The sequence below is a fragment of the Pseudorasbora parva genome, chromosome 24, assembly GCF_024679245.1.
Source record: "Pseudorasbora parva isolate DD20220531a chromosome 24, ASM2467924v1, whole genome shotgun sequence".
Classification (NCBI taxonomy): Eukaryota; Metazoa; Chordata; class Actinopteri; order Cypriniformes; family Gobionidae; genus Pseudorasbora; species Pseudorasbora parva.
The window spans coordinates 15212327-15236280 of NC_090195.1; the positions used below are offsets into that span (position 1 = coordinate 15212327).

Here is a 23954-nt window from a genome sequence, read left to right on the forward strand (position 1 = left end):
CTACTCAAGATCCCCACCCTGAGTTCTTGCCTAAATATACTTTTAACACTTTCTAGTCTTATCTCCACGCGTTAAATAAACAGCCACAACAAATGCCACAGGTAAATCTAATATTATTAAAGGGATATACCCACTATGACCTTTAGAAGTCCCAAGTGCCTGAACCTCAAACCAAATGTAATTTCTTTATTATTTTAGTCTTTTAATTATTAAAATTGTTGCCTGTTCAGCCGGTGCAAAAGTGCTATAAAATGTTACAACACATTAGGTTAGTTTACATTCATAATCCATGTAAATATGTCACGCCAATTTCTATCATTTCAGCTTGATTTCACGATTGTCCGAACAAGAGAACGTGCGGTCAAAATGTCATCCGTCGAACGTGATGGCTTTTAGAACATGAGCTTTTGTTAAAATTCCATTTAAAAATAATTTTAGTAAAAGAATTCAAACTGAAACATATACTTTCATCTAAAAAAGAGATGCATTTTAAACTGAACAGACACTATACAAAATTATTTTAATTTTTATTCATTTGTAAAGAAATAAAATATCAACAGTAAATAAAATATTTTTTATTTATTTTATAGAGTCCAAGTTTAAGCGTTATGTTTAATTTAAACTTTAAAAATAATTTTACTTCAGACACACACAAACACACACACACACACACACACACACACACACACACACACACACACACACACACACACACACACACACACACACAAAAGACAAAAAAGGAGTCTCCTGGGTGTCATACGTCAAATATTCAAATACAACAGTGCGCTTTGTGCTTGCACGTTGCTTCATGAGCGGGTAGAATCTGACTGTACACCTGTTGCCAGGGTGAGAAGGACAGTAGAAACAACGAGACAGACAATTCCGCAGCACGCCAACGACACTAATCATTGCTGAGAGGAGTTGATAAATTTGAAGTATCGGCGACGATTGAAGCTTATGGTAACACTCTTATAACCCCATTATAAACACCTGGATGTAACCTGGACGTACACTGAACACGACCTTCTCAGGTATGTATTTTGTATATGAGAACAAGCCTTTGCTAATTGAAGTGAAGTCATTTTCTGTAATGTGTCTGTCAGCACTTAAAAAAAATAAATGTTCTTTATAGTAGAAAAAAAAAAATTATTAAAATGGTTCACTTGGAACCTTTATTTTTAAGAAACCCTTTCCTCCCAAAAGTCTGATTTGTTTTTAAATTTCAGAAATAAGATTTCAAGTATTAAATCATTTGCAATGCAGTCAAGTAAAATATTATAGTGAGCATATTGGTATTTATTAGACCATTATTATTCAAAAAATGGTTTGGTAAAAACATCATTACCTTTAAGATTTACAGGATTTTCACCAGGTGAAAGGCATGACTGAAATTCCAAAACAAGTGACGGGCAATGAGCTCCCACAGGACAGCAATCAATCTGGGGAAGTCAGATGCACTTTAGAAGAAAAAGAGGTGAGACTGAACATGCTGCTTTTACATTGGTAAAAGTCCCATGGCAGCATGGTATTAACTTCAATTTATAGCTATGATCTTTAGCAAAATGATATTGTACAGTTTGCTGTACTTTGTCCTGCAAAAGATTACAGATACTGTATCACAATGAGATTACGCAAATTGCATTGATTGCTAAATGTTGTGAGATATTAGTAAGCTATATTGGGGGCCGGCTGATTTTACAGTATGTATTGCAGAGATTCACAAATATTATTATTATAATATTACAATATAATTATTATTTTTAAATTTGTATTTATTTATTGATTGCTATGATTTTACCTCACAGGGTCCAGAGGTCACCGGGCAGGTCATAGCAGCACCTCCTCAGTCAACTGAAACTTTGCTTTACTCTAGTTATAAACAGAGGAGTGACGAATTTCGAAAATTATTCAGAGAGGTTCCCGAGTCTGAGAAACTAATTGCAGGTAAGACAGATAGAGGGAGACAGAGGGACAAAAATGTAAAAATATAATCAACTCAAAATGTTTGTTGGAAGAGCCACAATATTTGTATAAGTATAACCATATTTTATGTTTTTTTGAATGATCCATCTCTCCCTTAGACTACACCTGTGCTCTCCAGAAGGATATCTTGTTACAAGGCCGCATCTACCTTACAGAGAATTGTTTTTGTTTCTACAGTCATGTTTTTCGTGGTACAAAAGTGAGTAGTGCAGGAAGTTTTATTCTTTTCATGCCATTACCTATACATATAGTGAGCATATCTGAGACAATTTAGGAATTTCTTTTTTTAGATTCCGTTGCTCTGCGAAAAATGACAATAAACCTGATTTTGACTTAGATCATGGTAAATATGAAGGATATCACCTCAATGTCAAGAGAGAAGACAGCGAAATGGATACCAAATGCTATCCAGATCAGTACTATTTCAGAGAAGGTAAAGATCAATGATCAAAGTTTTTAATTCTTGGTTTTGTCTTGTTTATGAAGATGTATAGGTTCTTTATTTATTTATTTATTTGATGAAAACAAATATTTTGGAATTTTTCACAGCTGTTCTTCAGCTCATTCTCAGGAAGGGAGAAAAGTTACCAGAGTGTATTTCGGCTTTGGCAGAATATTCTAATGGAGAAGGTAATTTCTTTCTTTTTAAAAATGTTTAACCTAACTATCATTGTTCAAAAATGGTTTGCTATGACAGATTTAGGTAACAATTCCTTTAATTTTGGTTGTAAATTACTGTACATTTTTACTCTACAAAACCTTTTTGAAAAATTATCAAATATGATCTGAAACATATAAAATAGGACTGGGGTTTAAAAAAATGAAAAACACTCTCAAAACCCCTCAATTTTAATGTATAGTGAGTCTTCATAGCCAACACAAACTATTTATTTGTGTTTAGTAGCCTAGGGTGATTAATAATGTGGCATATTTATACCATGTAAGGAAAACAGACAGAATAATACCCTATGGACCTATGTTCAGGGATATGCTCTAGTGTAAACAACCTAAACCAGCAGGGTACACTTACCAAGGCAAGGCAGAACAGAGGTCATTGACCCCTATTGAGGCGTGGCTATCTTTATCTGAAAACACTGCCTCGTTCTTCTCATACACGCCGAACTGCAGTGCTGAAATGACAGGAAAATTAGTATGGAGGAGATATGATAAACGACTAAAAGCAGACATAGGCCTATTCATGAAATAAAATAAACGAATAGCACACCACTAAGCGGCGCAGGTGTGGCCTTTCGTTGCTTCCTGATTTCAGCATGAAAGTGAGTCGTTCGCTGGAAGCGCACAGGTTACTGGCGTTCAGCAGGTAGGTGACCCTATGGATAGCATTTTCTAACCGCATAATTTAGAGTATAATTAAGGAAATATTATATTTGTTAGCTGATATAAATAGGTGGGCTTTTGGGGGATTATAAATCCACATAATGTTTTCTCTTCGGTTTGTTGTGTAAATGTGTCGTGCCATACGTCCCTCAAACAGTGTTTTGAATTTCGTTTGGGAACTTTACTTCACACGGCGGGGCAGGGAATTTAAGGCTACTTATATGAAAATCTTTTTCGTGTGTCTTTTGTTTTGTTTCTTTGTCTCTTTTTGTCGAACAAACTCTTGCTTATGTCTGCTGATACAGTCTATTTACATGTGTCGCTGAAACGTCTTTTTTACGGTCTATGCTCTACGCCTAATGTCCATGGTAACCGTAGGTTTCGGCAAACTTATGTTGCTACAGATATCGTTGCTACTTTGAAACCATAAATTATGAAATATTCTTCATTAACTCTTTATCTTTCACGTCACTGTTGCTTATCATTTGCCCTCCCAACAGATTTAATCCTTGGTCAATGAGGTGTGGAGCAGGTTAGGGCTGTTTTTATCTGCTGGTTTATATGAATATCAGCATAGGAACTTGAAGAGAAAAGGCTTAAGAGAATTGTTTCAGTTGTTATACAACAAAAACAAAAGTGCCGGAAACATGTAAATGTATGTTGTTGCTCAATGTAACTTTCCTCTCTTGCAGAAACTGACCAAGTTGGAGCTGTTGCAGATGATTAAACTGCATTATGGTAATGACTTAGGATTGAGTCATGATGAAATGGAAAGCTTTCAAACATCAGTAGATGCTGTCACACCTCCCCTGCCCAGGTTAACTACATGCATACATGCATGCACACACACCCATTCACATCTTCACGTCAACAGCTGTTTGGACAACTGAGAGATCAGTTGCTTGGTTTTCAGGTCCCATCTCTCTGTTGCAGGCTGAATATGCGTGGAGATGATCACACCGGGAGGCCAGAAAGGCCCACATCGCTTCGTCTTCCTCAAGGGGAGATGAATTCTTATGAGTCCACCACACCACAGGGAGACGACACACAGTCTTCAGTTGGACTGCAAAGCATGCTCTCAGCAAATGGAGGGGTACGTCAATAGTTTCCTTGACAGATTATTTTTTCCAAAAATTCTTTGTCTAATGAACCGTATGGCTGGGGTGATAGTGATTTGTTCAGGAATGGCTTAATGGTGTTAAACTTAAACTCATAACATGCTCATGCTTTTAAGTGTACATTTGTCTAAAGACTTTAATAAATGTCATATCTTAACAAAATACACATAAAAATGCTCATTGTGAATATATTGTCATTATGTGTGTAATACAGTATATCACAATAGAAAAATGCAACAAAATGAAAATTACTGTAGCTGGAGAAATTTAAGTTTTAGTGTCAGTACTACATGAAACTACTATAATGTTGAATATAATGTGTATATATTGCAATGGAGGAATATTGGAAGGTTCTGATAATGCCAAATAGCGTGCATTACTAGTAAAAAGTGGCCTACATAATTTTAAATGTATCTAGTCAGCAAGCACATTCGCCTACTCTAAAATAATTTAGTGTTTTCAGCTTCAGAATCATGAATATGCATTGAGTCCAAGCCTATTCATTTCCACCCCCAATGTAATACAAAATCTAGCATTTTAATCAACAGTAAATTTTTTGTTAACCATTTACCATATGTCTGGAGTATAGCAATAATATTGTATCATAGTATAATAGAGCTTATGTATGGTTTGTTAATATTTGTGTTAAACCCTCAATAGGATGACACTCTCAGCACCCCATCCCATCAGCGCAGTCCAAATCTGTCATTAAACCGCTCAGGGTCAGAACGAGTGTCTAAACACTCCTCTCTCTCTCTGGATCTAAATGCAAATGAAGACCAGCTCTCTGATAACAGCAGATCTGACAGCCTGGAGGAGGGTGAGATTTGTTTGTGTTGACTGTGTCTTATTCCTTGGCTATGTTGATGCATTTTGTTTACATCAGTATTGATTTCTTGTAGTGGAAGAATGTGTGACGGTGCCTCAGGGAAGGCTGTATGTGAACCGGGTCTTTCACGTCAGTGCTGAGAAGATGTTTGACCTGCTTTTCACTGATTCTAATTTCATGCGGCGGTTTATGGAAGTCAGGAAGATCACAGGTACTTCATTTAAAATTTTGTTTACATTTTAGTCATTTTATGTGCTTTTTTTCACAAGTTTTAAAAGTTTGTTTTTAAAGTTATATTTTTATTTCAGTTACAAAAAATGTTTAATGGTTTTAGGTAAAGGTGCTCTATGCAGGATTTTTAGTTACTGTTTGTAAACACAACATTCACACTTGGCCCCTCCTTGCGGTTGGGCTCAAATCCACCAAAAGCGCTAGCCCTGTCCCCTTTTATCAGTTGCACACGTAGCCCAACCAACTCATGAAACTTAAATACTTATGCATTATTTTTTTGTGTGTATATATGAAAGAACAGTTATGCAAATAGTTAGATGACTGGTTGTAATTTGCGAGCAAATTTAGCCATCTTCAGTCTAGCTCGCTAATAAACATTAATTTCATGTCATCACGTAATTACAATGCCTAGTAATCTATCAAGTTAAAGATAGTAGTCAGTAGCAACATTAGCAAACAGTTTTTTGTGTTGAGGCACAGCAGCTTAAATTACCTTCCCGAGCTTCAGAAACCAATGGTACAGTCCCGCCCTCACCTGCTTTGCACATCATTATTAGTTGGGCCGTGACACCCACTAACCAAAGGTTTCAGCCCAGATTCAAGAAGAAAATATGAAAATACAGGCACAGGGCAATACCTCTATCGATACTAACACACACTTCTAGAGTGTCATAAGTAATGATTGAGACACATTATTGTTGTATGCGTCTATAAATCCTGCATAGTGCACCTGTCCTTTATTGATAACAATACTGGAATTTGCACATATTACTTTGGCATACTGTTTATAGTAATGAAAGCATATCACCTGCAGGTTCAAGCTCTACCTCTTGGCAAAGGGAAGCCTCTGGCGGTATGAAAAGGACTTTGAACTACACCATCACCATTTCTAACCCCCTTGTCGGCAAGTTCTCCACTGCCACAGAGACCCAGGTTAGATTCGCCACCGCATGGCTCTGTTACAAAACGTAATGAGCTGTACCACTATTTGCTGATAACACAGGAGCCACAAAAGTGACTGATTTGTGTGTCAAACAAATAGTACAAATGGTTTCACAACCTTATTGAAAGCCTGCGTTTCTGTGGTTGGACACATTTATATTTAGACAGATGGCAGGAAGGATCTGCAGCTTTGGTTGTACGGAAGGGTCCTATATTTTTTATTTTGTGATATTAGCACCCATCACTTACACTTATCTGGCAAATCTGACAAATCGCCACATCCAAGTTATTTGTAGTGCTTTGTCAGTTTTTCACTTATAGAGTAGTTTGCCAGAGCCATTTCAACTGCAAAAGGTTTTCAGCTCTTGCTCTGTGATGCATAGATGAATGGCATAATAATGACATGAGTGTTTTATCTGTGTAAGTAAGACAGTTAATTAGGCAACAGCCAGCTTTTGGTCCCATTGTATTTTGCAACAATTAACATTTACTGTATAAGAAAATGACTTGGGTGTGCTGCAATAAAAAAAAAAAAAAAAACGTAATTATTTGATCTATTAGATTGCAGTCAAGTCGATGCAGTTAATTATATTGAATATTGAAACCACAATCAAGTTTTAATGCAATAATGGTGAGTACAATAATTACTAAACATTCATTTTATGAATGTAGCCATTAGGCCAATCATGGTAACAAATAGTGCTAGTAATTATATAGACTTTGTTTGGTGATTTTTAAAGATTGAATTTTTATATTTGGAAAAATATTTATTTGCAAGTCATAAATATCTAAGGATCACTTCATTCAAAATTTACATTGTATTTCAAGCCTTACTAAAGCGTAAATGAACATAACCATATTCAGAAATCTGAACAAGACCGACAGCTGTATTGTGCTGCTGTGCGAATGCAGCCTCTGTGTGTATGTCGAATGTTTTCTGATTTCTGATCTCTGTGTATTCTAGACGCTATATAAAGAGTCACGGGAGGGTCAATACTACATGATAGATGCGGAGGTCTACACACATGATGTTCCTTACCATGACTACTTCTACACTCAGAATCGCTACTGTATCATCCGTAACTCTAAGCACAAGTGCAGACTCAGGTGAGCTGGCCTTAATATCTATACGTCTAAATAATTAATTTTTGACTACGACACTGAAATCTTTTGATGTGAGAGCCATTTAGTAAATAATTGGACTCTTGATCTCTGTGCAGGATTTACACTGATGTCAAATACAAAAAGCAGCCCTGGGGTCTTGTTAAATCTTTCATCACCAAAAACTCCTGGAGTGGCCTTGAAGACTATTTTAGACATCTTGGTTGGTATAATGTTTTTTTTAAAACTCTCTAACCCTCTGTGTGTTACAGTGTGTAAAATCGCTGAGCTTTAAAAAGCCTCCTAACAGAGCTGGAGTTCAATTAATGGTAATGGGCATTTAGCTTCTGAAATACACACGCTATATTCGGTAGACCAATCACATCAGACTGAGCCATCTGACCAGTCAGAGCAGAGTAGGCTTGCGAGAAGGAGTGCTTTAGAGAGACTGATTCATCCATCGAGTCTGAGAATCATTGAACTTTGCACGTGCAATGTATATTATGAGAAAATGAATCTTTTTTTTTATCTTTAATGCATGTAAACCTGTTGTTTTAAACCTGTAACCAAAACTAAATTAGGAAACTTTAAAATAGCTTAATAGCATAATGTTACTTGAAATAGATGTTAACTGTAATTCTTTTATGCTGCAGTAAAATATTTTTTTTTCTTGATGTACTAAAATAAATAAATATATATAGACACTTTTTAAAAAAATGACAAAAACACTAAAATACAACTACATTTCTAGAACTTTAACTAAATTAAAAACAGAAAATATACAAATAAAATCAAATTCAGAATATTAATTAAAAAAAAAAAAGTATCTTATAGTGGTCCAGTCTCTAAGCCAGTGCTTTATATATGTTTTCCACTACTGAAGAAATCAAAATAGAAGGTCATATAAAACGGAGAACAAAAAATAATGACACAAAGTTGCAGCCAAAGCTACTGTAGATTAAAGTAAGCAGAACCGCAGACTGCACAATATTTTTCTTATCCACTGGGAAAAGAAAGCTGGCTAATAGCTTCTCTGTCATGGAATGTTGGATAAGGGAATCAAATGAGTAATGAATATTAGTGACCTGATCTTGCTGTCTTGGGAGGGCTATTAGCAGAATGAATGTGTCTGTTTCCTATTGGTGAAATCCATCAGTTGGATCCATTGCAAGGCCATTTTCTCCATTTAATTACAAAACTACAGGGAGTCCAAAAGCCAGATCCCTAATCAATCCAGTGACCTCTGGGCTCTCATATTAATGCATTTACAATGATCTTTACCTCACAATGCACATCCTAGAGGCAGAGCTGCTTGAAGAGGAGGCAGAGTTGACTCAAGGAAGCGGCGATGCTGGGAAGACGGGTGCTTTGCGCAGGAGGCGAAGAACCTACAGTCGCACCCTACAGGAACACATGAAGCCGGGAAAGCAGTACAGCGCAGACTCGGATCAGCAGAGAGGCGGCACCATGAGTATAAATATCTTTTCTTTTTTTAATATATATATCTGAATTCAAAACCTCTGCTACTGGCCATAAATTACTGATAAACCACTAGATATCAGATGTGCTTTTCATGAAGGTAATGTGTTTTAGACGTAAAACTATTTTGTTTGCATTGCATTTTTCATTATAGGTGCCATGGATATAAAGAACTTACCACACAGAGGGAACGTCACTTCAATTGTATTTGGGATGAGCTTAATGTAAGGCTTAATTTATTCTGTGGCCTGTTTCGCACCTCATACATAAGCAGTGTGTAAGCTTAAGCCCTTTTTGCATATGTCTGTGTACAGTGTGCATGCCGCAAATGTTGTATCATTACAGTATGCACACTGTACACCAGCAGCCTGATTTTTCTAACTGCAAACATGCGCATTGATTTGTTTTTGCACTAATTTGTTTGTCCACTATGGAATTTCAAACCTGACTAAATTATAAATAAATAAATGCATAAATAAATATACAAAAAGTATTTATACTTTTTTTCTTATTTATGTATAATTTACCCTTCGCCGGCAGTTTGATTGACAGTCCATTTGAAAAAGTTCCATTTTCATCCGACAAAGCAGTCAAGAGAAAAATTATTTAGCCTATACGCCTATGATCATATGTCGATTTCATAATTTTAATAGATTCATTCAGATATAATAATAAGGCTCTATATGGCTGTTTCCAGTATCTTAAACAAAAATTTGTTATGAGTATATTAATAACATTAATGTTTTAAATATAACATTTTGAATATAGAAATAGGAAATGATGGAATCAATATTATAGGAATTATCCCTGAACTGCTGCGTCTTAAAGCAACATGTGGAAGTGTTTTCTTACTGACTTAATCAGTGTTTGAATGAATGGGCTGAATTAATTATTGATTTCACTCGTTAAGACAGTAAATTCAGTTAACTCTTAACTGTGGAGGCACGGGTGCTGCTTCTTGTGCACGCATCTACACTTCATGGCATGAGATGCGTGTCTCACTAGCTGTATTTTAAGCATTTTAATTGTGACATGTTGAGCATGCAAAATTAGGAAACGCGAATGTAAACTGTATTGGCAGTGGTATTTTAAGCGCATTAATCAATATGCTTGTAGAGGGTTGTTCAGTGAAAATGTGTGCTGGTTTCTCTCCGCGTTCTGAGCTGGTGTGCAAATCTCATAGACAATAAGCGCAAGCTCTTACCAGCCCCATCCAGCCCCATTCAGCAAATTTACATTAAATGTGATTTAATAGTTGATCATTTCACATGCTTCCATGTCAAAATATCTGTTATCAGATATTGAATGAAGTTGAAGATGCGGTTTCTGTTTATCTGTGCCAAGACATTTTAGAAATCTTAACCAGACGCTGTTTTACGGCCATATTCGGAATAAAGAGTATGTGTGGTAACCCTACATGCATAAATAACCCTACAACCCTACATTCCACAGTCATTGAATATCACCTACAGTTACATTAATATTAAATGACTGTGGAAAAAAATAAATGTGGAAAAAAAATACAATTATTCATAAATAAGGAAAAAAAATATAAAAACTTTCTTTACATAAAATATTTATGTATTTTTGCTTTTTTTAACATTTATTCATTTATTTAGTCAGCTTTGGAATTCAATAGTACACCTGGTGGCAACAGTGTCCCATAGACAGGGCCGTTGTTTCACAAGGTAGCTGAAAAAAACCTGAATAATTTTTTTATTTGAATGCCTGAGTATGCCTAAAGGTCATTTGGAGTTACTTTGAAAGGCTATGTGTATATCTTGCATATATGAAAGTTAGGTATACTTTGGGATTTAGAGGTTCAGTTGTGAGGTTTTTGTCTCAACAATGCATATATGCATGTGTATAGCTGGCTAATGAGAGGTCTGTAATCTGGGTCTTTATAAAGCGGAGAATCTCAAACTTGGCTTTGTCGAGGATCGGGAGAGTGCGTCTGCAAATAGCGGCGAGTTTGAAGACTATGATGAAAGGCTGTAAGGAAACCGTGTGTGGAAAACCCTTACAGTGAAGATAATAAGTGTTTGAACACCCTGCTATTTTGCAAGTTCTCCCACTAGGAGATCATGGAGGGGTCTGAAATTGTCATCATAGGTGCATGTCCACTGTGAGAGACATTATCTAAATTTAAAAAATCCAGAAATCACAATGTATGATTTTTTAACTATTTATTTGTAGGATACAGCTGCAAATAAGTATTTGAACACCTGTCTATCAGCTAGAATTCTGACTCTCAAAGGCCTGTTAGTCTGCCTTTAAAATATCCACCTCCATACCATTTATTGTCCTAAATTAGATGCACCTGTTTGAGGTTGTTGCATAAAGACACCTGTCCACCCCATACAATCAATAAGAATCCAACTACTAACATGGCCAAGACCAAAGAGCTGTCCAAAGACACTAGAGACAAAATTGTACACCTCCACAAGGCTGGAAAAGGGCTATGGGGAAATTGCCAAGCAGCTTGGTGATAAAAGGTCCACTGTTGGAGCAATCATTAGAAAATGGAAGAAGTTAAACATGCCTGTCAATCTCCCTCGGACTGGGGCTCCATGCAAAATCTCACCTTGTGGGGTCTAAATGATCCTTAGAAAGGTGAGAAATCCGCCCAGAACTACACGGGAGGAGCTGGTCAATGACCTGAAAAAAGCTGGGACCACCATTTCCAAGGTTACTCTTGGTAATACTCTAATAATGTCATGGTTTGAAATCATGCATGGCACGGAAGGTTCCCCTGCTTAAACCAGCACATGTCCAGGCTGGTCTTAAGTTTGCCAATGACCATTTGGATGATCCAGAGGAGTCATGGCAGAAAGTAATTTGGTCAGATGAGACCAAAATAGAACTTTTTTGGTCATAATTACACTAAACGTGTTTAAAGGAAGAAGAATGATGAGTACCATCCCAAGAACACATTCCCTACTGTGAAGCATGGGAGTGGTAGCATCATGCTTTGGGGGTGTTTTTCTGCACATGGGACAGGGCGACTGCACTGTATTAAGGAGAGGATGACCGGGGCCATGTATTGTGAGATTTTTTTGGGGGACCAACCTCCTTCCCTCAGTTAGAGCAATCAAGATGGATCGAAGCTGGGTCTTCCAACATGACAATGACCCGAAGCACACAGCCAGGATAACCAAGGAGTGGCTCTTTAAGAAGCATATCATGGTTCTGGCGTGGCCTAGACAGTCTCCAGACCTAAACCCAATAGAGAATCTTTGGAGGGAGCTCAAACTCTGTGTTTCTCAGCGACAGGCCAGAAACCTGACTGATCTAGAGAAGATCTGTGTGGAGGAGTGGGCCAAAATCCCTCCTGCAGAGTGTGCAAACCGGGTGAAAAACTACAGGAAAAGTATGACCTCTGTAATTGCAAACAAAGGCTACTGTACCATATATTAACATTGATTTTCTCAGGTGTTCAAATACTTATTTGTAGCTGTATCATACAAATAAATAGTTAAAAAATCATCATTTTTCTTTTTAGATTATGTCTCTCACAGTGGACATGCACCTACGGTGACAATTTCAGGTCCCTCAATGACTAAGTGGGAGAACTTGCAAAATAGCAGGGTGTTCAAATAATTATTTTCCTCACTATATGTGGATATGGTTTGGGTGTGTTTTATGCAAGTGACTTACCTTGTGAACGTGGCCGCTCATTTAGAATACTCCAAATTCATTAACACCAGAACGAGGTTAAGAACGGGTTAATTCTCGTGCGTAGGAACGTTTTGTGAATCGGGCAGAGATTTTTCCTGAGAAGTTCTCCTGTGCAACAAATAGGAAATAATCCACGCAATTATTAATAAATGAGACCCATTGAGTTCAATATCAATCTCAAATCATAAATGGTTATAAGATTTTGCCTATTGAGAGTTATTAAGAACTTGATTTGGATGAAGAATTATTTCCACATTTACACCTAAATGGAAAATAATCTTCATGGAACACAACTTTATTGCAGACTGAAGTAATAAACCGCATAAACGATTTGGGTTTAGTCAGTGTTTGTTTGATACTGTAAGGCCGCCCAAATCGTCCCAATGAAGGCTAACGATCGGCGGGTGAAGGTCGCTGCGGGTTCGGTCTTTTCAGTTGGGCAAAAGGGATTTTATTCAAATTTCTCTTTATCTGACTTCATTTAATCATAATTTAGAATTTAGGTTAGAATGCCAATTGGTTATTTGGTCATTATATTTAATAGTTTAAATACACATTTAATTATTCCCTTTAACCCTTTGTTGAAATTATACCCAACCTGAATAATTCCAGAGCAAGCCAGAATCAATCAAAGTGTAACAATATATTAACAGTCAGGTAAATGTATAAAGCCAATTACATAGTCAATTAAAAGGTAATCCATATAACATCAAATACTCTGAAGTAAAGAATGAAATATATATACCTGACTTCTGAAAATTACATCATGCTGGCTATCTTTAGACATCCAGCATTACAGGCTGACCTGTTTAAAGTGTCAAGCCTTGAGCTCTTTGCAACATTTCCTTAAATACCCAGAAACAAATGCACAAACTCTTTCAAATGTAAACACGAGTTCACAATGGGTATTTGCATTGATTAAGACTTGTATTGATGCAAAGGCCAAATGGCTGAAAGCCACACCCACCAAACTAAGACAAAATATCTTTAAATTCTTAAAACATTGATTATCTTTTGGTTAACTTCTGTGGGGATGAGATCTTTGTACCAGTCGAACTGAGACAGTTCAAACGATATCAAACACATATAATACTGTATCGTGTGGATTGACATTGTAATATAGAGATTCTGGGTGTATTTTCAGTGATCTCAGCATGAGAGAGGGAAGGAATTGGGGGAGAGGAAGTCAACAGGGAAAGATGTAGATTAGCTGATAGTGAGGTGAGACTTGCGTTCAAGACAGTTCAGATGGTAATTTTCTTTATTTTCTCAGAGTCCTTGTTCTTCATTCAGACATTTCGGCATATACTAGTTTTTTCAGTCTTACAATACGTAGAATTCCTGAAACTATCACTGTGTATCTCAGACATATTGCTTAAAAAACCATCACTACATTGCTATATTGCAAAAGATTATATACTGTAGATAAACAGGTTCACAGGGCATGCTGACCATATTTTCTGCTTAGTTCAGAGATGGCAATAGAAAATCTGTGGTGTGAATTCTGCAACTGGTTAACATAGTTGCCTTAATAAATAAGCACCGTTTACAACTGCAGTGTGAAACATGGAAGAAAACTATCAATTTTAACCATGGCCATTTAAAATTATGTATGACAAATATTTAATGTGCTTATGAATGTGACATTGTTTTTCCTTTCAGACTTTTTGTTCTGGTGGTTCTGAACCTGGGACTGTTCTTTAAACTTTGGGCCATGGAAGATGTCGCCCACCGAATGTATCTAAACACCAAGCACAGAATGAAGGAGAAAGTAGAATCCAGGTAAAGAATCTTTCAAAAGACGTGTTTTATTTTTGGTACATTTCTATGAAAAAAACTGATTTACTAACTGTTTTATGTAGTTTGGCACCTGACCTAGGGCCCAGACAGGGTATGCCACACACAAGTCAAGAAGAAGCACATCTACTGAGGGCAGTACTAGAGGACTCCATTAACCTTCTTGAACAAGTATGTTTAGGTGCCATACTGTCTCTTCCCATCCTTCAATGACATGTAAATGCAAAAAAAAAAAAAAAAAAAAAACTGTGGTTGTTCACTGTCACAGAGACCTGTGACAAGTGACTTTTATTATGCAAGGACTTTTATTTTGATTTGTACTCGCTGCATCAGCTCACATACCTTTAACATTCATCTCTGTCTTGCGTAAGAATATACATCAGTTAACATAGAAATGTTTGTAGTTCCACCTGTGTGTGTTGTTTGAGGCTGTTTGTCCACATCACTGACTTTTTGTTTGTTTGGTTAAATGTTTAGAGGTTAAATGTTTTGTTATTTTGTTTTGGTACTTTGAGTTTGTGCAATACAAAAGAAACGTACAACATTCACCATTACCCATAAGTGAGACCTCTTTTACATATAATTTGGCAGTTTGTGATCAGAAATGGTGATCTTATGTTGTTAATCAAAACTATTACTATGCGCTGGAATTAACTTGCATTACAAATGTAATCTCTTTGGCAAAGAGGACATTTATTTATTTATTCTTTTTTTTTCTTCTGTTTCCTTCCACAGCTACGCAGTTCTCTTATGGTGCTTCAGCAGAGCTTTCAGGCATACAACAGATCCTCCTCTCATATTTAAATGGCATTGGGTTTGGCGTCCTGTCAACACAGGGGTATTCTTCCCATAAGACCTGCCCTCGCCGAGGAGTGTTGCTATAGAGACGGTCACCCCTGAGCAGACTCATAGCCATGTTCATCATCTCTCTAGGCTTTTTTTGCTTGTGGATGTTTTTCTAATTTTCAAAGCTGTTTTTGTCTTGGAGGGATCTTTGCACTGGTGCAGTAGATTTTGCGAGATTCCTCTTGGATTTGCTAACTTGACCTTGAAGCTGAAGGAGAACAGCGGCTGTGACTTTTGCCCATTCTTCAGAGTTGATATTGCTGAAGTTGGAACACAAAGGATTCTTACGGTCAGGTTCTGAACTGTCGGATGCTAATTTGATGTCCAGTTTTTCTGGACTACAGCAAAAGCCTTAAGACTACCTAAAAACATTTTCAGAAATGTAATGGATTCAGAGCAGTTTGCACAGGTTCTTTACCTTGATTATGGAGGGGGCAATGCAGGTCAATTGCCTCCAGCTCACATGTTAAAGATCTGCCTAAAATGTACTCGTGTCTTGATTTAGACAATGTTCTTGTCTTTAGATACCTCTAAGAATTTGTAAATGATTGCACCTTAAACCATTTTAAATGCAGGGATCACCACTGACAAATGATTGTGCATATTATAATTGTAGAATGTTTGAAGTTCTAAATGCTCAACAGGATGTTAATAATGCCTAACGGTACAGGTTCATATGGTAAGATAAAATCTCTGACAGTTACTGTCAATGATGAGTGATGTTTTACTTAAATTGTTTACACTTGCCTTTAAAAAACACTTTTGGTTGTTCAACCGCTTTTAGGGACTGTATTGTCACGGAAATAAATTTGTGACACATTCATGTAAATGCTTTATGTGGGAAAATAAATTAATCTCAATAATAGTAATATCTCAAAAGAGATTGTGTAATTCTCAAGCATTCCAAAGTTTCACAAAAAATGTTGGGTGTAGATGTTTATTTTTTCTGCATAATATATTGGGAGATTTTTTTTTTTTAAATAAAGTTTCTCCTGAAACTATTTATAAATAAAATTCAAATGTTTGGTGAAGTTTACTGTTTTATTGATTTTTTTTCTTCTCATTTTTATATTGTTTTTTTTTTAAATATATTTTTAAAAATGTATTTTTTTTTTTTTTTATGATCTTGGTCAAATGTCAACATTCCAATATAGCCATCTCTTAAAAATGAAAAAGGTGCTCTCTTACTCTATAGGCTGTGAAAACATGCGCCTAGAAGTTCCATTTACATTTTGATTTACTTTATATAGTTTTATTTCATATGTGCTGAATTAAATGACTGAAAAAAAACTTTGTGTTGTTTTAAAAGGCTCTTTTTTTGTATGTCTATTAATGAAAAGGTACTCTTTAATTTTTTTGATATTTAAGATGACAGTACGAATAATAATGGTCTAATGACTAACATTCACATTCATAAGTGTAGCCTACGGTTTTTAATAAAAAAGCCAGTTTTCTTAGTAGGCTAGTCGTAAAGAATTTGAAAATCATTTAACACAAAATTCTCTATTTCAACCTTTGTATTTTCAAAAGCCAAACTTTGTTATTTGAAACAAAGCATCAGCAAACAGTTTTCTCTGAATCAATAACCATAGCCATTGAGGTAAAGTTTATAATCAGAGAGGAAATGAAAGGGTTAGTTTTTACTGACGTCAGGAAGATAAAGGCAGTCTACTCACACTCACACAACAGGGCGGTCTAGCGCGGCTGCTGTTTATGTTACGCGACTTCCTGGTAGATTTTGACCGCTTTCATTTTTCTTGTGTAGCTCCGTAGAGTAATAGTGAATGAAGCAGAGTGGTCTACAGACTAGAACGTTCCGTTACCGAAAATGAGACTGACAGCTTACACTCATACCGACAGCACTTCCGAAAGGAACAACTGCAACAATATGAATGTTTTGTTCTGTAAGTAGGAAACATCGCATGCTACATGTTACGTTTGGTATGTCCCTATTCGTTTATTTATTTATTTTTTATTTTTATTTTTATGTAGGCCTATTATATTGAGTACTTTTGTCGTTTGACGTGTTATAGACGGCCAGCTGTGTCGTTTATCAGAACCTCATCGCTTTACATCCGACGAACTTTCCAGTCTCGTTAAAAAAATGTCTTGTATGTTAAAAATGTGCAGCCAAGACTTCTTTCTTTCTTTCTTTCTTTCTTTCTTTCTTTCTTTCTTTCTTTCTTTCTTTCTTTCTTTCTTTCTTTCTTTCTTTCTTTCTTCTCTCTCTCTCTCTCTCTCTCTCTCTCTCTCTCTCTCTCTCTCTCTCTCTCTCTCTCTCTCTCTCTTCTTTAGTGAATGCATGTAGAGATCAAGTGTGTGTGTATATATATATATATATATAATATATGATGAAGGATCATATTTTTTTTATGCACACACTGGTTTGAATGTTCTCAAATCAGTGTTATTTTATTATCATTTGTAGTTTTTAATATTTTGAATGTATCTTTATATGTGTTTTGCTGTGTGGTTTGTCATTTTTATTAGCTATTTTTATGGAGTCCTTTTTTAAACATTAGTTTGTGTGTATGTCTGCAGGGTTACAACACTCAAAGTTCAATTAGTTCACTTCAAAATGAAAATTCCCTGATCATTTGCTCACCCCCATCTCATCCATGATGTTCATGTCTCTTTTTCTTCAGTTGTAAATAAATTAAGTTTTTGAGTAAAACATTCCGGGATTTTTCTTCACTTAGCCTAATGTATTTCAACAGCAACCAATGGGTTGAAGGTTCAAATAAATGCAGTTTTGAAGGGCTTCAAATGGCTTTGCACCCCAGTCAAGGAATAGGATCTTATCTAGCAAAAATAAATAAATAAATAAAATAAAAACATATTTTATTTATATTTTGAAGTCAACTAATCCTTTAAGGACTACATCAAACTGGATCACGCAACAAGGGAAGTGATGGCATATTGGGTTGGGTAAGAAAAGAAGGAAATATAGTAGAGCACTCTTGGGAGTCTGCTCAAACTGCCGCATCTTTTCACATTTATTGCATTTATTTATTTGCGTTTCATGTAACACACATGCAACATGTCATAAAACCGATTTAAGTTATATGACAAAATAAGTTATAACCATAATTAAACTAAACTATGCCTGTTCTGTATTCATCCAGCATTCTCTAGTATTGAAGGCATTTTAGAACAATTCCCACACAAGCAATTTATAGATAATCATGACAGAATATGCTAATTGATGACTTGAAGATAGTTAACTCCACATCAGCTTCATCAACTAACTTTTTGGAAACAGCCTGTTGCATTCTACATGTTGTCACTTCTTCTTGAGTCTCTTCATCATTGTCCGACTCTGGGTTCGAACATAAAAGGCTGAACAGTTTCTGACCTTTTCGGTTTGATTCTGCGTGAGGTAAACATGAACTCTTGTCGATAACATGAACTCTTGTAGCTCCACCCTCTTCTTGAAAGGGGGTCGGGAGCAGCATCTCATTTGCATTTAAAGGGACACACAAAAATGTATCTGGGAAGTTTTAGCTCAAAATACCTCAGAGGTAATTTTTTATAGCATGTTAAAATTGTCACTTAAACAAAAATGAGAATTGGCAAAAGAGAAATGAACTGGCCTAAACCATTAATGATATACGCCTCATATAGAAAGACATTGTCCCAGTGAATCCTCAGGGAATTTGTCCCTTTACATAGAGGATATTCTAGGATATATGCCAGATAAATGACCAATATACTGTATACCAATATACAGCTTATATTTTTGTTTGCCATACAATCTAATAAACTGAGACATGCAATCTGAAATTTAAATTTGGTTTCCACACAGGAATAATAACTGCCCTCACCTATGTTTTCTAAGTTGAGATCATGACGAAAAGATCCCGTCGAACACTAGATCAGGATGAACCTCTGTGCTGTTGTGAGTACATTGATCGTCATGGCGGGCGCAGTCACATGGCAGCATGTTGCTGTGACTGTGAGGATTTGGATGACGCTTGTGACAGGTGAGTGAGGGGCCACTAAAATAGCACTTTGAATTCATAGATTTCTACTTGGTGTCTGTTCACATTTTTAGTTTGTATCTCTTGTTTCGTACTACAAAAAAATCTACCTGGTTTGCTTATTGATCACTGTAGTTTTTAACATCAAAACAGAAGGTATAAAGACCATAGACATAATATACGTAGATGCCTCATAGACTGACGCTGCCTATTGGAGCGGGCGTATCAGCGCGGCACCATCTTGGATGGGTCCCCAATGCGCCGCCCCCCGCATTTATTTCTACTGAGGAAGATGTTTTCTCAATTACAATGTTCATAACTCCCCGGAGTTTTTACCAGATTTTCACACGGTTTGGTTTGTTACAAACTGCAGAGACTTAGTTATGATACAGGACGCTGTCACACATTGAAAAATTCTGCTTTCATGTAGAAAGACTTTGTATTAAGAGCTTTAACTAAGACATATGGTAGACTATGACATATTGATAAATGTATGAATTTTATATTTTAATAAAGAAACAAGTTTGATTGTTCATTTGAATTTATTTCTCTCACACAGGCATATTGATAAATGTATACATTTATGAATTTTATATTTTAATAAAGAAACAAGTTTGATTTTTCACTTGAATTTATTTCTCACACACACACACACACACACACACACACACACACACACACACACACACACACACACACACACACACACACACACACACACACACACACACACACACACACACACACACACATTCTGTAACACATATCCATACAAGCTCCCATATATACTGTACCAGCTCAGAATTTTTTTTTAAAGGCCTAAATTAAACGTTATAATTCCAGGTCATTCCAGCATCTTACATTACCCTGCTAGTGTTGAGTGGAGAGACCCAACCAATATGGCGGCGGCACTGGATCACGCTCCAGCACATCATGAGGCGTCTACGTAAATTATGTCTATGATAAAGAATGCCAAACCATACCTGCCAAATGCGAACACACCCTTAAAGAGATAGTTCATCCAAAAATGAAAATTCAGTCATTAATTACACACCTTTATGTCATTTCAAAACCGTGAGACTTTTGTTCATCTTCGGAACACAAATGAAGATTTCTGTCCATCTATGGACAGCTACGCAACTAGTATTTTGTAAAACGAAACTATCTGAATTTAAACGGTTTAGTGCAACTTTTCTGAAAAGACACGATCAACATTGATCACTGAACATAAACAGAAGCTCAACAGAACCAGCTTGGACGCTCAAGAACAAAACTCATTAGTTCATGCAAAAGCTTAAATGTGCTACATAACACGAGAATGAACCTCATTGGTTCTTGCAGAAGCTAAAGCGTGATGCGTAACACCTGAATAAACCTCATTGGTTCTTGCAGAAGCTAAAGCGTGATGTGTAACACCTGAATGAACCTCATTGGTTCTTGCAGAAGCTAAAGCGTGATGCGTAACATGAGAATGAACCTCATTGGTTCTTGCAGAAGCAAAAACGTGATGTGTAACACGAGAATGAACCTCATTGGTTCTTGCAGAAGCTCAAGCGTGATGCTTAACACGAGAATGAACCTCATTGGTTCTTGCAGAAGCTCAAGCGTGATGCGTAACGCGAGAATGAACCTCATTGGTTCTTGCAGAAGCTCAAGCGTGATGCGTAACACCTGAATGAACCTCATTGGTTCTTGCAGAAGCTCAAGCGTGATGCGTAACACGAGAATGAACTTCACTGGTTCTTGCACATAAATCGAACAAGCTTGAGCTTCCATTTACCACAACTGATGTGTGCGTTCATGAATGTTTATGTGAATAAACGCCTAAATTTAGTCTGTTCATTATATAAAGCGATCAAGTCTCTTATAGATTAGTTTTCTCTTACGGATCTCTTCATTGACTTTTTGAAGCATCAAAGTGGAAGTTGTGTAGACTGTGTGACAGAAATCATTTGTGTTCCGAAGATGAACGAAGGTCTTACCAGTTTGGAATGACTTGAGGGTGAGTAAATAATGACAGAATTTAGATTTTTGGGTGAACTAACCCTTTAAAATATAGTAAAATGTGTTTAAATTAAGAATATGACAGAATATTTTATTTTCCAGATGGATGAAGAAGGAGTCTCAAAATCCAGGCTCTCTGTCTCGGGTAGTTGCCACGATCAGTGATCGTCTGCGAGTGCCCTGGATATCTGGTGCCCAGCAAGTTGATCTGTCATTGATCCCTCCTCTTATTCTGCTTCCTGTGTTTTTGCACATTGCAGCTTTACACTACCTCCTGGGTATTGTAGTGCTAACAGCTGTGCCCATCATGGTGCTTTGGTACTACTACTTTACTCACCGAAAGAAAGGACGCACTTTATTCTTCCTCAGCCTTGCCCTCTTTTCGCTCTTCTACATGTTCTACCTCTTCATCACTGAAATCGTCCCTCGCGGTGATGTGAATCATCTCCAGTCGGGCGCTGTGACGGTGGGTGTAGCTCTCACCGTCATTTTTCTCATAATCACCAAGAGGGGGCCGGGCTACGTCAGGCCTCGTCCTTCTGACACTCATAGTACAGTGACGTATCACAAACCACCACCTGATGTAGATGCCGATTATCTCAAAGGAGAACGCCACCAGGTGGTGATAGCCAATCATGCTGGGCCTCCTGAACAAACTGATGAATCTGGGACAGCACAGGAGAGTGTTCAGAGGAGGAACTTTTGTACAGTATGCAAAGTGGTGCGTCCCCCGAGAGCCGGACACTGCAGGATCTGTGGAGTCTGCATTCTGCGTCTGGACCACCACTGTGTCTGGTGAGTTCCTCATTCATGAGGGTCTCAGTCATTATTATCTGGGTCCATCTATTATATATAATAGATTAATATGTATCAGTCAGGCTTTTTGTGTCCAGCACAGCTGTGAAATATCTTGTTCTTCATGTAAACATGTGTAATGGAGACATTCTTCTTACTCAGTGTAACTGATATGTGTAAATAAATCTCCAGGTCTCAGTTCGGTGTCTTGTTGGTCATTTTGGTTTGTGTATAGGATTAACAGCTGCGTGGGACAGGCCAATCACCTCAGTTTCCTCCTGATGCTTGTTTTCTTTCTGCTGACGTCGCTGTACGGGATCAGTTTGGTTCTACGAAGCGTGTGTCCCCACCAGAGTGTGATGACTGCACTGCTCTACTGTCCAGACATCTACAGGCAGTACAGGTGTGTATTCAACAGTAAAACTCACACAAATGCTTCTGTTGTTTTACCTTCTATTTAAACCTTTCTATTGACCAGCTCTGCTCCTTCCAGTTCATTAGTTCCTCATGAGAAATGTCACTTTAAATAGTAATTTTGTTGCCGTTCTGTTTGTATAAACGTCTCCAAATGCACCATATTAGTATTTACCAGAATCATTGAGGGTAAAGAGAACAAAAATCTGCCATTTTTCACACAAATACACAGACTTATGCTTATGCCTGACTTATGCTATTCGACAAAAGTTCAGTGTTATTTTAGTGTTTTTGATATACATTATAGTATTTATTAATATTTTGATTTAGCTTTTATTTTATATTTTCAGTTTTAATTTAATTTCCATTTAAGTTTTAGTCATTTTATGTGCTTGTCTTTTTTTTAATATATATTTTTTAATATTTTTATTTAGCTATATTTTTATCTATCTAGTACTTCTCAACTTAAACTGTTAATGGAATTTTAATTTATTTAGGTGCCAAAGCATTTCTAATTTTTACGTTTAAATCACAATTAACAAAAAATATTTAGGATTAGTTATAGTTGACAATAACAACAAGTGGAATGGGCTGCTCAAATTATATATATATAATATCTGTCCGTCCAAAACAAAAGTTGATGTGCTGGAATAGATGAATAGATTGAGTGCTCGACTCATGCATTGTCAATACAAGATCTTTGCCAAAAATCGATTGGCACCTCTTACTGGAAATAACATCACAACATTTATTATATCTATCAAGAGGTCCATACATTTTTGGGCAGTTCATGTGTGAAAATGATTCTTCATGCTCCCTTCCAACCGTTTACCTTGTAGCTCACAACAGTCGGTCTTTAAATGTTTATCATAAAAAATAAATTTCCCTGTAGAGAAAATAATACATACTGCTATATTCCATAAAAAAACTAAATAAGATTTGTCTATTTTGATTACATGATGGCTGTTCATTTTCAGTGTTTAGGATTTTAATAATATAATGCGTTAATAACCAACCCAATTGTTTTTCTGTTGGTCAGTTCTGCTCTGTGTTTCACCTGTGCCTGGTACAGCAGTATCGTCACTGGAGGTTTGCTGCACCTGCTGATCCTACAGCTCATTAACGTCAGCTTAAACGTGACCGAACGCGAAGCACGCCTGGCTCTGAGAGAGAAAACCGCTCGCAGCCGTCTCTGGGGTCTGATCATCGACACTGGCGTTTACTCGCAAGGTTTCTGTAGTAACTGGACTGAATTCTTGACCATGAGCAAGGCTTCAGAGCCTTCGAACAATAAACCATCAGATCTGGTGTAGGCACTAAACTGACAGCATCTGCTGATGGAAACGTCTGTCTTTAAATTGAATTATCACTCATATACTACAGTGAGGTATAATGTTGTGCTACTTAAAACCTTCA

The 23954-nt window shown here is 36.7% G+C and overlaps 2 protein-coding genes across 3 annotated transcripts; both read left to right on the forward strand.

The window, feature by feature from the left end:
- The first annotated feature begins 925 nt into the window (after positions 1–925).
- On the forward strand, positions 926–16638 carry gramd1c (GRAM domain containing 1c). Its single transcript, XM_067435204.1, has 18 exons — positions 926–1034; positions 1356–1477; positions 1809–1947; positions 2085–2185; positions 2324–2419; positions 2536–2616; positions 4017–4141; positions 4258–4417; positions 5103–5262; positions 5345–5482; positions 6317–6435; positions 7409–7551; positions 7665–7768; positions 8846–9016; positions 9179–9248; positions 14365–14484; positions 14565–14670; positions 15235–16638. The coding sequence occupies exons 2-18, from the start codon at positions 1385–1387 to the stop codon at positions 15301–15303; spliced, it is 1995 nt and encodes a 664-aa protein (XP_067291305.1). The 5' UTR covers positions 926–1034; positions 1356–1384; the 3' UTR covers positions 15304–16638.
- Positions 16639–17041: 403 nt separating this feature from the next.
- Positions 17042–23865, forward strand: zdhhc23b (zinc finger DHHC-type palmitoyltransferase 23b). Of its 2 annotated transcripts, none has more exons than XM_067435294.1 (5): positions 17042–17249; positions 19151–19328; positions 21432–22124; positions 22360–22527; positions 23578–23865. In XM_067435294.1, the coding sequence occupies exons 2-5, from the start codon at positions 19192–19194 to the stop codon at positions 23849–23851; spliced, it is 1272 nt and encodes a 423-aa protein (XP_067291395.1). In that variant the 5' UTR covers positions 17042–17249; positions 19151–19191; the 3' UTR covers positions 23852–23865. The 2 variants fall into 2 exon arrangements, with proteins under 2 accessions (XP_067291395.1, XP_067291396.1); XM_067435295.1 differs by lacking the exon at positions 17042–17249 and adding an exon at positions 21237–21327 and having other exon boundaries at positions 19291–19328.
- The last annotated feature ends 89 nt before the right edge of the window (positions 23866–23954 follow it).